This window comes from Somniosus microcephalus, chromosome 1 (genome assembly GCF_052327205.1).
Source record: "Somniosus microcephalus isolate GS21.2 chromosome 1, FLI_Smic_1.0, whole genome shotgun sequence".
NCBI lineage: Eukaryota > Metazoa > Chordata > Chondrichthyes > Squaliformes > Somniosidae > Somniosus > Somniosus microcephalus.
This window is the reverse complement of record NC_140987.1, coordinates 184,171,602-184,184,814: the sequence shown is the minus strand read 5'-3', so window position 1 is coordinate 184,184,814 and position 13,213 is coordinate 184,171,602. Positions and strand designations below refer to the sequence as shown.

General features: G+C 42.9%; 1 protein-coding gene across 3 annotated transcripts in view; it reads right to left on the bottom strand.

The window, feature by feature from the left end:
* The window catches only part of chd1 (chromodomain helicase DNA binding protein 1), a 198,448-nt gene that overhangs the window by 23,465 nt on the left and 161,770 nt on the right, over positions 1-13,213 (bottom strand). For all 3 annotated transcript variants that reach the window (XM_085987895.1, XM_085987904.1, XM_085987912.1), the window contains 4 exons: positions 8,581-8,677; positions 4,820-4,915; positions 3,134-3,301; positions 292-449 (listed from right to left, as the gene is read on the bottom strand). In XM_085987895.1, coding sequence (XP_085844021.1) covers positions 292-449; positions 3,134-3,301; positions 4,820-4,915; positions 8,581-8,677 — 519 coding nt within the window. The remainder of the gene's footprint in view (positions 1-291; positions 450-3,133; positions 3,302-4,819; positions 4,916-8,580; positions 8,678-13,213) is intronic.

Below are 13,213 nucleotides of genomic sequence, written 5' to 3'. Positions count from 1 at the left end.
ATTGTTGTTTGGCCAGGAAACTGCAGATTGGAATATACTTATCGGTTTCAGGTGAGCAGCATCTGGCATTTTAGATTGTGTTGTCTGTCACAAAGTGAGATGGCTGGGCATGCTAGTCAAATCAATTCTCATGCATTAAATGTAGATGTATATTTTTGCTACCCTCCAAACCATTAATATTTTACGAAAGGAGCTTTAGAGTTTAGTAGATAAAAGTAATCAGTGTGACATAGGATGAAAAAGAGCTGTTTCATTACATATAAAAAGTATAAATTATATTTTAAAGCATACCTTCGAATCTCAGCATCACTAAACCCTTTAATATTTTCACGAGGAATTGTTCGAGGTCTCCCACGTTTTTTAGGGCGCTTCCCTTCAGAAACTGAGTCACTGTCCGACTCTGAAGATCGCCTCCTTCTGCGCCTCCCTTCACTTCCGTTGAAACTAATCTGAGGTAGAAAAAGAAACATTAGCAAAACCCTAATGCTACATTCCATCTCACCCAAAGGCAAAGTGCTTTTCCAGTAGATGAATAAACTATATAAATATTGCTGAAAATATGCAACACTCTCAGGAATTGTATTCTTCACCGATTCTGAAAAATTGGCTGCTATTCCACTTTCCAAGCAAGCTAGAGAACATTCTGAAGGAAGTGTTATTTGTCTTGCTGTTTAAGGATGCATTAATAATTGACAAAAAAGCAGCAAGATTGAAAAAAAAATGCAAACCTGTTTGTGCAATACATTTTTTAAGCCACAGGATGGCAGCAGTCGTAGAGTACATTGCATTTTTGGGAACTTACTGTATCAAAAGACTTACTTGTACTTCTTCCAATTTTGTATACTGTATTCGCTGCTCACTATGTGGTCTCCTCTACATTGGGGAGACCAAACAGAAATTGGATGATCGCTTTACTGAACACCTTCGTTCAGTCTGCAAGTGCGACCCCGAGCTTCCGGTCACTTGTCACTTTTAATTCGCCGCCCCACTCTGATCTCAGCCTCCTTCACTGTTCCAATGAAACTCAAAGCAAGCTCAAGGAACAGCATCTCATCTTTCTATGAGGCACTTTAATGCTCCTGTGAAGTGCGTTGGGACGTTTCTACATAAATACAAGTTGCTGTTGTTGTTTACAACCTTAACATTGAATTTAGCAAATTTAGATCTTGACCAGCGCTTCCATTTTCTCAGACAGCATGTGCTGATAATGTTGGATGGCTGCACCAGAGTAACTGGGAGTGGAGGTGGTGTGGGCTGGTGCTTGGGGTAGTCCACACCCCTGGGGTTTACCCACCTTTCTCCACCACATTCCAGGGTCACAGGAGCCTTCTCCTCTGACAGATTTTCCATGTTTGGTCCCCACCCCTCTGCTGTTCTGTCAAAACCATTTATACCTCTCTTGGACACGTTTTGTTTCTTTACTTGTCCCATTATCATCCCTTTTTGTCTTGCACAATCATTCCTTTCATCATTTAATCACTTTTGCCCTTCCCACCCTATCATAGATCTTTCCTTTTGTTCTTTCCTCCCCCTCCCCCTTTTCTCTGCCTCTGTACTTGCTTATAAACGCTTACATCTCTAACATCTTCCAATTGTCTTTGGCCTGAAATGTTAACTCGGTTTCGCTCTCCACAGATGCTGCCTGAGCTGCTGAATATTTCCCTGATTGACACTTCTGTATTCAGAGATACCTCAGTTCACTGGTTAAATTTCATTCCCAATTCACTGCGAGGTGGAAATTCACGGTCTGCAGAATCGTGCATATAAAATTATCAGAGAGCCTCAAAGTACTTTGGTATGTTGTCTCAAATACAGTTTGACAATGCCAGTGAGAATTAAGAACTGTTACTTTCAACGTGATGATTTATTCTTGCTTCTGTAAAAATTTGCACAGTATAATAAATTCAAATTAGTAGTTTTGGTCTGAGCTGCTCATTTATCAGTATAATGTTCGTCCATCTTTTGAGAGATCAGGAGTACACTATGACACTGTATAACCCACAGTATAGGGAAAATTGTTCAGCCTGCTGTATGCTATCTCATATAATTAACCTAAGAACATAAGAAACAGGAGTAGGCCAATTGGCCCCTCGAGCCTGCTCCGCCATTCAATAAGATCATGGCTGATCCAATCTTGGCCTCAACACCACTTTCCCGCTCTCTCCCCATATCCCTTGACTCCCCTGCAGTTCAAATGTCTGTCAATCTCCGCCTTGAATATACTCAATGATTCCGCCTCCACAGCTCTCTGGGGTAGAGAATTCCAAAGATTCAAAACCCTCTAAGAAAAAGTTCCTCCTCATCAATGGACAACCCCTTATTCTGAAACTATGCCCCCTAGTTCTAGATACCCCCACTAGGGGAAACATTCTCAGCATCCACCCCGTCAATCTCCCTCAGAATCTTATATGTTTCAATAAAATCACCTCTCATTCTTCTAAACTCCAATGAGTATAGGCCCAATCTGCTCAACCTTTCGTCATACGTCAACCCCTTCATCCGAGGAATCAACCTAGTGAACCTTCTCTGCACTGCCTCCAATGCAAGTATATCCTTCCTTAAATATGGAGACCAAAACTGTACACAGTACTCCAGGTGCGGTCTCACCAGCGCCCTGTAAAGTTGCATCAAAACTCCCCTACTTTTATACTCCATACCCCTTGCAATAAAGGCCAACATTCTATTAGCCTTCCTAATTAATTGCTGTACCTGCATGCTAACTTTGTTTCATGTACGAGGACCCCCAGATCCCTTTGTACTGCAGCTTTTTGTAGTCTCACTCCATTTAAATAATAATTTGCTTTTTCATTCTTCCTTCCAAAGTGGATAACCTCACATTTTCCCACATTATACTCCATCTGCCAAATTTTTGCCCACTCACTTAACCTATCTATATCCCTTTGCAGACTCTGTGTCCTCCTCACAACTTGCTAACCCACCTAATCTTTGTATCATCAGCAAATTCGGCTACAGTACGCTCGGTCCCTTCATCCAAGTAATTAATGTAGATTGTAAATAGTTGAGGTCCCTATGTGTGAAGTTTCAGTTCATTAATTGCACGAGTTTGCCCAACCCTATTTTTTTTGTTGAGTACCAGTGAAGAAACCCGAATTACAATAGTCCTACCACTTACCTGTTTGGCACAGTTGCGCATTCGAGGAAGCAAGTAGATCTCTTGAAGTTCCTTCTGCCGCTCCTCCTCTTCCATTCTTCTCCGTTGTACTTCTGGAATGATGTCATCCCAGTCCCTGATATTGCGCTGAGGTTCAAGATCATCGTCCATTGTGGAAAAATTTGCCACCTAATGGCGAGGGAAGAAAGTTTCAGAATGCTTTCTACGGGAGCGCACAGGTAAGGAGAAATCAATGAATTGAAAACAGCAGTACAGGCAACAAACAGCTAAACCCATAAATAAAATTAAACAGTAAATCTTAGGTCAGTAGTGTTCATTGTGTGCCACAGGGGGCTATTTACAGCCCAAATTCCCTTCTCCATTGGCACCTTGGCAAGCTTGCTGCTCCACGTGCCTCGAAGATCTCCAGTGGCTGACTGTGGGGTGTCAGCTGAGCTTGGATCCAGCGCTATGCTCCCTCCTTTCTTGTGCTCCAGCAACAGAAAGCACATTATAATAAAGAAGTTGAAATATTTTTGATAAGGGACAGGTAGATGGTTAGATTCCTTGTCCTCCAACAGACAACTTAATCTTTTTACACCGTTTTTTTGCTGTAATTTGTACATATTATTGGTTAGGCTACAGTTGGAGCATTGTGTCCGCTTTGGGCAACTTGGAATCAGACAAGAGTGATCACCCAGAAAAACAAGGAGCAAACTTCTCAAACTTTTCCTGAATTCAGTGCACCCGAGATGGGCTTCTCTGTTCAGCTTCAATTGCACGTATGAGCCCCCCAAAAAATCAGACAAACAACCGCATTCAACTAACCTCCCTCGCCAGTTTGTCATTTGGCATTACAGATTTGATATTGTTTTTGAAGCAACCACATACCTCATTCTCACACCCACAGTTTGTGGTAAGTATTAGTTTTTAAAAGGGAGGTGGATAATATGGGGAAAAAAAAGGTATGAGGTGGGGAAAGGGCAGAGGGAATGGGATTAAATGGCTAGCTCTTTCAGAGAGCTTCAAACGCTGCTATGGGCCTAAATGTCCGATTCTAAAGCCTGTGAAAGGGTGATACTGCTAATCTTTACACGCAACACACATTAAAAAAATCATGAATGTTATAGCTCTGAATGCTTTGAATGACAGTAGCTTACCCCCCAACTGATGCACCCTGATGCTAGCTAACATATATCAAGAGTATTTTTACAAGAGCACTATCAATGTTATATTACTAAACAAGTCAAAAAAAAGTTTTAAAGATTTTACTTTTGGTCTCCATCTTCCACTCTTCCCACGGCTCATTTTATGATATTTCATGTTTTAACTTTTCAATTAATTTTTGTTTTCAAATTTAAATTCTCCATATATTTTTTTTTTCATGTGCCCTTGGAATTTCACAGTTCATTCTGGACTGTAATCCAACCTGTCAAAAATTAAACTGCAATTGGCTAAAAACCAGATCCGAAAGCCAGTTCTTCAGCTAGTCAAGGTTCATGATACTGTTGATTGACCTGGCCTTCAAATTGGAACAGCAGCAATAGCAATTTTTGTTTTACTGTTTGGTTAGGTGCTCTCCTTGGTCTGATCAATGAGTTGTCCTATCAGTATCCCAGCAGCACAGGTGCTCAGTAAATCTCAAAAGCTATGGGGCTGTGCACAGGTTAGCAGATCCAGCTAAATGTATCAAATGTTTTCCAGTACCTTGAATTGTGATAACAGTTCCTCTCCTACAGTGGTAGGCCCAGGTTCATTATCACGAGTTTCAGCACGGCAAAGAATTTCATCAATATCCATTTCCTATAAACGCAATTTATATTTTAAAATATAAATATAACTGAATTGTTAGTAAAGTGTTCATTCTGCTGTTCATTGGTGAAGTCAAGCATAGGTCCCTTGCAGTCAGAATCAGGGGAATTTATAATGGGGAACAAAGAAATGGCAGACCAATTAAATACATACTTTGGTTCTGTCTTCACAAAGGAGGGCACAAATAACCTCCCAGAGATGTCGGGGATCATAGGGTTTAATGAGAGGGAGGAACTGAATGAAATCAGTATTTGTAGGGCAATGGTGTTAGGGAAATTGACGGGATTGAAGGCCGATAAATCCCCAGGGCCTGATAATCTACATCCTAGGGTACTTAAGGAAGTGGCCCTAGAAATAGTAGATGCATTGCTGGTCATCTTCCAAAATTCGATAGACTCTGGAACAGTTCCCATGGATTGGAGGGTAGCTAATGTAACACCACTATTCTAAAAAGGTGGTAGAGAAAATGGAATTATAGACCGGTAAGCCTGACATCGGTAGTGGGGAAAATGCTAGAGTCCATTATAAAAGATGTAATAGCAGAGCACTTGGAAAACAGTGACAGGATCGGACAAAGTCAACATGGATTTACAAAAGGTAAATCGTGCTTGACTAATCTACTGGAATTTTTTAAGGATGTCATTGGTAAAATAGATAAGGGAGAACCAGTGGATGTGGTGTATTTGGACTTTCAGAAGGCTTTCGATAAGGTCCCGCATAAGAGATTAGCGTGTAAAGTTAAAGCATATGGATTGGGGGCAAGGTATTGACTTGGATAGAGAACTGGTTGGCAGACAGGAAGCAAAGAGTTGGAATAAACGGGTCTTTTTCTGCGTGGCAGGCAGTGACTAGTGGGGTACCGCAGGGATCGGTGCTAGGACCCCAGCTATTCACAATATATATTAATGATCTAGACGAGGGAACTAGATGTAATATCTCCAAGTTTGCAGACGACACAAAGCTGGGTGGGAGTGTGTGCTGTGAGGAGGATGCCAAGAAACTCCAGTATGATTTGGACAGGTTGGGTGATTGGGCAGATGCATGGCAGATGCAGTATAATGTGGATAAATGTGAGGTTATCCACTTTGGTGGCAAAAACAGGAAGGCAGATTATCTGAATGGCAAGATTGGGAGAAGGGGAAGTGCAACGAGACCTGGGTGTCCTTGTGCACCAGTCGCTGAAGGTAAGCATGCAGGTGCAGCAGGCGGTTAAGAAGGCAAATGGTATGTTGGCCTTTGTAGCGAGAGGATTTGAATACAGGAACAAGGATGTCTTGCTGCAGTTGTACAGGGCCTTGGTGAGACCACACCTTGAGTATTGTGTGCAGTTTTGGTCGCCTTATCGGAGGAAGGATGTTCTTGCCATGGTGGGAGCGCAGCGAAGATTCACCAGACTGATACCTGGGATGGCAGGAATGACGTATGAGGAGAGATTGGGTCGATTGGGCTTATACTCGCTGGAGTTTAGAAGAATGAGAGGGGCTCTCATTGAAACTTATAAAATTCTAACAGGACTAGACAGACTAGATGCAGGAAGGATGTTCCCGATAGCAGGGGAGTCCAGAACCAGGGGTCTCAGTCTAAAGATAAGAGGTAAGCCATTTAGGACAGAGATGAGAAGGAATTTCTTCAGAGTGGTGAACCTGTGTAATTCTCTACCACAGAAGGCAGTAGAGGCCAATTCATTAAATATATTCAAGAAGAAGGAGTTAGATATTTTTCTTAAGGCTAAAGGGATCAAGGGATATGGGGAGAAGGCAGGGACAGGGTACTGAGTTTGGATGATCAGCCATGATCTCATTAGGTGGTGGAGCAGGATCGAGGGGCCGAATGGCCTACTCCTGCTCCTATCTTCTATGTTTCTACGTGTTTTTTAAAACTACTTTAAAACACTTCATCCTATGCCTATACAAGCAGCCTTAGGAAGCAAAAATGATGAGGTAAAAAAGAACATACAGGTATTTTAAAATGGCTTTAAGTATTGGAGAGAAATCAAGTATTTGTCCAGTGAAATCTAAAGATAACCTACCCGTTTCCACATGTTTCTGATTAATTTTATCTCTTCAAAAACCTAATTCATAGCTTGAGATGTACGAGTCTAGATTTTCCTCTATATTGGCATCACCACCAGAATTGTGATGGGGTGGGACACTTTGCCTGCTCCACAGCTCTCGGTGGTATTTCTGCCTCCAATGGATGAGGAGAAAGAGAAGGAAGAAAGGAGGCATGGAGAAATAGATGTCACTGCTGAATTTAATGCCTGAAGCAACTTAATGGTACAAGAATCAGCAACAGAAAATCTTTTTTTCTGGCAAGCGGGATTAGTTGTAAAATGACTGAGTTCAGCTGCAACGTACAACACCAAGATTTTCAGAGGCATCCATAAAAGTGCTGCTAATCCAAATTCTGATGAGGAGGGAGGCCTTGACTGTGCTCTCGTGTTCCACTCCCAGGTTGATATGCAAACAATCATGAACCATTTTGCAACAGCTTGCCTTCAATTTGGCATGGCTTTAAAAAGATGCTGGTACTCTTCCAACCAGCCACAGGCAAGGATTACACTCCACCTATCATCACTATTGGTGATCACATGCTTCAGGATATGGTCAGATTTACCTACCTGGGTAGCTCTCTGTCTAAAGACGTTCATATCAATATGGAAGCATCCTGCAGAATTGCCAAAGCCAGCTTTGCTTTGACAAACTACGTGAGCGGCTCTGAAACAAGAGAAGCATCAGCCTGCAGATAAAGCTCAAGTCTACAGGGCTGTCGTTCTGATGACCCAGCTTTATGCCTGTGAAACTCAGCCAACGTATCCACGCCACATTAAGAAACTGCATCACTCAACTAAGCTGCCTGAGATGAGTAATGAAGATCAGATGGCAAGCTAAGATCCCTGACAGCGATGTTCTTAAACAAAGCTTGTATGCCAAGCATAGATGCTCTGATCATGAAGGCACGGTTATGCTGGTCACGTCATGTGGTGCGAATGTCTGATGAACGAATCCCGATCTTTTACGGTGCACTGACAACTGGGAAGCGATCCCATGGTCCTTGGCAAAAGAGATACAAAGACTGGTTTAAAAGTGACTTTGAAACAGTGCAACAAGACCTGTTCCCAAGTAGGAACAACTTGCTCAAGATAAGAAAGCATGGCGAAAAACTGTCCATGAAGGCACCTCTTACTGTGAGACCTGCCGCAATGCTGATGCCGATTGTAAATTCCAGCTGTGGAAGTCTTGCCTGAAAAATCAAGACCCCCAACCTGGTGCATCCGGGATCCACTGTTCATTCTGACGACACTCATTCCAAGCAAAAATCGGTCTCATCAGTCATCAAAGAACTCACTGCAGAATATATGATATTTTGGCTGTCTTCTGTGATGTCGAAGGACTAACGAATTGGGCAGCAAACATAAACTTGATCTCAAGCAACTCGGAGCTGCTTACAGGAGAGATCAGTAATGCTAACTCAAGAGTGACGAGGATAGACCCGAAATTTGTAAGGCAGACACAGAAATGACAACCAACCAGTGAACATACCATGAGTGAAGGAGCAATTCCAGCAGTTTGATTAATGAATTTTTAAAAAAATGTAAATTTCAGAAAAGCATTATTATGCGAGTGTACAAAAGGTCACCCTAATGGTTTCGCTACCTGTGGTTCTTGTTCCTCTCCTTCTGGTTCTTTGAAAAGTTCCTCAGCTCCAAACTTCAGGATAGCTGCCAGTTCTTCTTTATTAAAAGGAGTAGAACTGAAATTAGAAGAGAAAAGCCAGATAAAATGCTACTTCTTGAATCCCACAGCTACAGGTGTAATGATTCCTACAAGTTTTTCGCTGCATATACAAAGATGGTGTCTTCACCCATGTAAAATGAAGGAATCCAGTGGACGCATATTTATCAGGCCATTGTTTCCAAGACTGTCACTGACCTCATCTCCTCTGGAGATCTTCCCTCCATGGCCGCCAACCTCAGTCCCCCAACCCCGCACAGCCCGCTTCTACCTCCTTCCCAAGATCCACAAACAGGACTGCCCTGGTAGACCCATCGTTTCAACCTGTTCTTGCCCCACGGAACTTATCTCTTCCTATCTCAACTCTATTTTTTCTCCTTGTCCAGTCTCTTCCCACCTACATTCGCGACTCTTCCGACGCCCTCCGTCACTTTAACAGTTTCCAGTTTCCTGGCCCCAACCGTCTCCTTTTCACTCTGGGCGTCCAATCCCTCTACACCTCCATCCCCCACCAGGATGGCCTGAGAGCGCTCCGCTTCTTCCTTGAACAGAGGCCCAACCAGTCCACATCCACCACCACCCTCCGCCGCCTGGCTGAACTTGTTCTCACATTGAACAACTTCTCCTGACTCCACTCACTTCCTCCAAATTAAAGGTGTTGCTATAGGGAACCTGCATGGGCCCTAGCTGTGCCTGCCTTTTCATGGGATATGTGAAACATTCTTTGTTCCAGTCCTATTCAGGTCCCCTCCCTCACCTCTTTTTTCGGTACATCGATGACTGTATCGGTGCCGTCTCCTGCTCTCGCCCTGAACTTGATAAGTTCATTCACTTTATTTCCAATTTCCACTCTTCCCTCACATGGTCCGTCTCAGACTCTTCTCTTCCCTTCCTTGACTTCTCCGTCTCCATTTCTGGCGATTGGCTTTCGACAAACATCCACTACAAGCCCAGACTCCCACAGCTACCTGGACTACACTCCCTCCCACCCGGCTTCCTGCAAGGACTCTATTCCATTCTCCCAGTGTCTCCGTCGCATCTGTTCTGGCGATGCCTTCCATACCAGTGCGTCAGACAGGTCTTCCTTTTTCCTCAACCGGGGATTCCCCTCTACTGTGGTTGACATGACCCTTGACCGTGTCCGTTCCACTTCCCACACTTCTGCTCTCACCCTTCCCCTCCCTCCCAGAACCATGATAGGGTTCCCCTTGGCCTCACCTTTCATCCCACCAGCCTCCACATTCAACGGATCATCCTCTGCCATTTCCACCACCTCCAACATGATCCCACCACCAAACGCATCTTCCCCTCACCTCCCCTTTCAGCATTCCGAAGGGACCGCTCCCTCCGCGACATCCTGGTCCACTCCTCAATCACCCCCAACAGCCCTTCTCCTTCACCTGGCACCTTCCCGTGCAAGCGCAGGAGATGCAACACATGCCCTTTTACCTCCTCCCTTCCCACTGTCCAGGGCCCCAAACACCCCTTCCAGGTGAAACAGAGATTTACTTGTACTTCTTGCAATTTAATATACTGTATTCGCTGCTCACGATGCGGTCTCCTCTACATTGGGGAGACCAAACGCAGATTGGGTGACCGCTTTGCGGAACACCTCCGTTCAGTCCGTAAGGGTGACCCTGAGCTTCTGGTCGCCTGTCACTTTAATTCACCGCTCCACTCCCACTCTGATCTCTCTGTCCTCGGCCTATTACATTGTTCCAATGTAGCTCAACGTAAGCTCGAGGAACAGCACCTCATCTTTCGATTAGGCACTTTAAAGCCTTCTGGCCTCAACATTGAGTTCAACAATTTCAAACTATAACCCCTGCCCCCACTTTTACAAAAGCACAGTATGTTCCTTCAATTTCTCCCCCCCGCCACCCTGTCTCTGCACCTGCTTAATATCTGTTACATATCCAGCTTTTTCCAGTTCTGATGAAGGGTCCCAGACCTGAAACGTTAACTCTGTTTCTCTCTCCACGGATGCTGCCTGGCCTGCTGAGTTTTTCCAGCATTCTCTGTTGTTATTTCAGATTTCCAGCATCCGCAGTATTTTGTTAGCATATTTATGATTACTCATTTACAGTACATTGTTATTTATATACAACTTTGATTTGTGAAACATTTTACCATTTTATAGGACAATGGGTTGACAGAACAAAAAAAATACACTAAAGAAAAACATTCTGAAATAACTGTCTTGTTCAGTGAATCTGTGAGCATCCTACTAATGCAAACATATTAAAATAGAAACAACTTAAATTATGTTTTTCATTAGAAAATGAGGATCAAAATGTATTGTTTTTTTTTTGCAATGGCGAGCTTTCAGCTACACCTTACACTGGTTAAGATACAACTACATAATGGTCAGCCTGCTCTCAAATACATCAGCACACGGAGAGCAATAACCAGATGGTGGCGGTTACTCTAACACTGCATATACTCTCAGTTTAACAAAAAAAAGCTAGACTTCAAAGTTCCTTATCCTTATGCATTAAAGAGAAACTTTAAATGGAATATTAAAGTTTAACCAAAGCAGAACACCATAGAGTACTCTTTTAAAGGGATCATGTCTAGAAACTGCTGATGGCAGTATCAATATTGTCACGAGGATTTCAGTAAAACATAATATTAGGTGCATTAAATCTTCATACTGTGCCAAGTTGGATTGAAGATTCTCTATGGGTGGCAGTGGTGGGAGCAATTTGATGGCTTAACTGTATTATACAACATTAAAATGTATTGATTTAAGTGGAATTATTCCTAAAGTGTGTGCTTGAATCTGTGCCGGACTGGTACCAATACATTAAAAAAACAGTAAGAGTGATTTTTAACACTTAGTTCTACAATGCTCCCCTGCCACTGTAACAACGATAATATCTGAGCTCTGATTAAACACAATTATTTGGATAGTTTATGACAATTCTATTCTGTAAAATCATACTTTGCATTGAAACATTACAACCACTACAAACAATTTTTTTTAATACATATGCAAGTCTGAGATGAGTTTCATGATTACTGTGGAGCATAGTTAAATGAGGAACGAACCTTATGCCGGCTTCGGCAGACAGTATGACCACGCCCTCGACTTTGCAGCCGTTTTGGGCAGAAGCTGAAGGTCGCCCCCCAGTGAATCAGCAATTCATGACATTGGGAAACATTCTAATAGACTGCAACATTTATTCAGTACAAGGTGAAATGTGACCCATTTGTACACACTCTCAAGAGTTACTACAAAGCTCTTGGGTGTTATGCTCCGGTTGTCTGCTTGCTCAGATGGATATAAAAATCGCATTCGCAAAAGAGATGGGGAATTCTCCGGGTACCCTGACCAACATTTATCTCTAAACCAGTATCACTTACTGCTGCTTGTGGGACCTTTAGGCAAATTGGCTGCCACATTTGTCTACATTACAACAGTGACTACACTCCAAAAGTACTCCATAAAATCAAGTTCCTTCTTTTCATTACACAACCAGCAGTAATTGTGGAATCCCATTACTGGTATGGTAAAAGCCAAAATATCACGCAATCAACTGCCATCTAGAAAGAACGCTCTTTGTCACTATACGAAGCAAATCATAGAATCATACTGCACAGAAGGCAGCCATTCAGCCCACTGAGTCTGCGCCAGTTCTTTCAAAGAGCAAACCAGTTAGCCCCACTCCCATGCTCTTTCCCCATATCCCTGCAATTTTTTCTCCAATTCCCCTTTGAAGGCTACTATTGAATCTGTATCCACGACCCTATCAGGCAGTGCATTCCAAATCCTAACCACTCGTTGCATAAAAAAGTTGTTCCTCATTTTGCCTCTGGTTCTTTTGCCAATCACGTTAAATCTGTTATTGATCCTTCAGCCATTGGAAACAGTTTCTCTTTATTTACTTTATCTAAATCCTTTATGATTTTAAACACGTTTATCAAATCTCCTCTTGGCCTTCTCTGCGCCAAGGAGAACAAACCCAACTTCTCCAGTCTATTCACTTAAATGTAATCCCTCATCCCTGGAACCTCTCCAAAGCCTTCACGTCCTTTCTAAAATGTGGTGTCCAGAATTGGACACAATACTCCAACTGGGGCCAAACTAGTTTTATTCAGGTTTAGCATAACTTCCTGGCTTTTGTACTCCATGCCTCTATTTATAAAGCCTAGGATCCCATATGCTTTATTAACTGCTTTGTTAACCTGTCCTGCCACCTTTAAAGATTTGTGCACATATACCCCTAGGGGTCTCTGTTCATGCACCCCCTTTAGGATTGTACCCTTTAGTTTATTTTGCCTCTCCTTGTTCTTCCTACCACAATGCATCACTTCGCACTTTTCTGCACTAAATTTCATCTGCCACGTGCCTGCCCATTTCACCGGCCTGTCTATCTCTTCTTAAAGTCTATCACTATCCTCACCGTTCACTATACTTCCAAGTTTTGTGTCATCTGCAAATTTTGAAGTTGTCCTTGTCCAAGTCATTAATATATATCAAGAAAAGCAGTGGTCCTAGTACCGACCCCTGGGGAACACCACTGTGTACCTTCCTCCAGTCCGATAAACAACC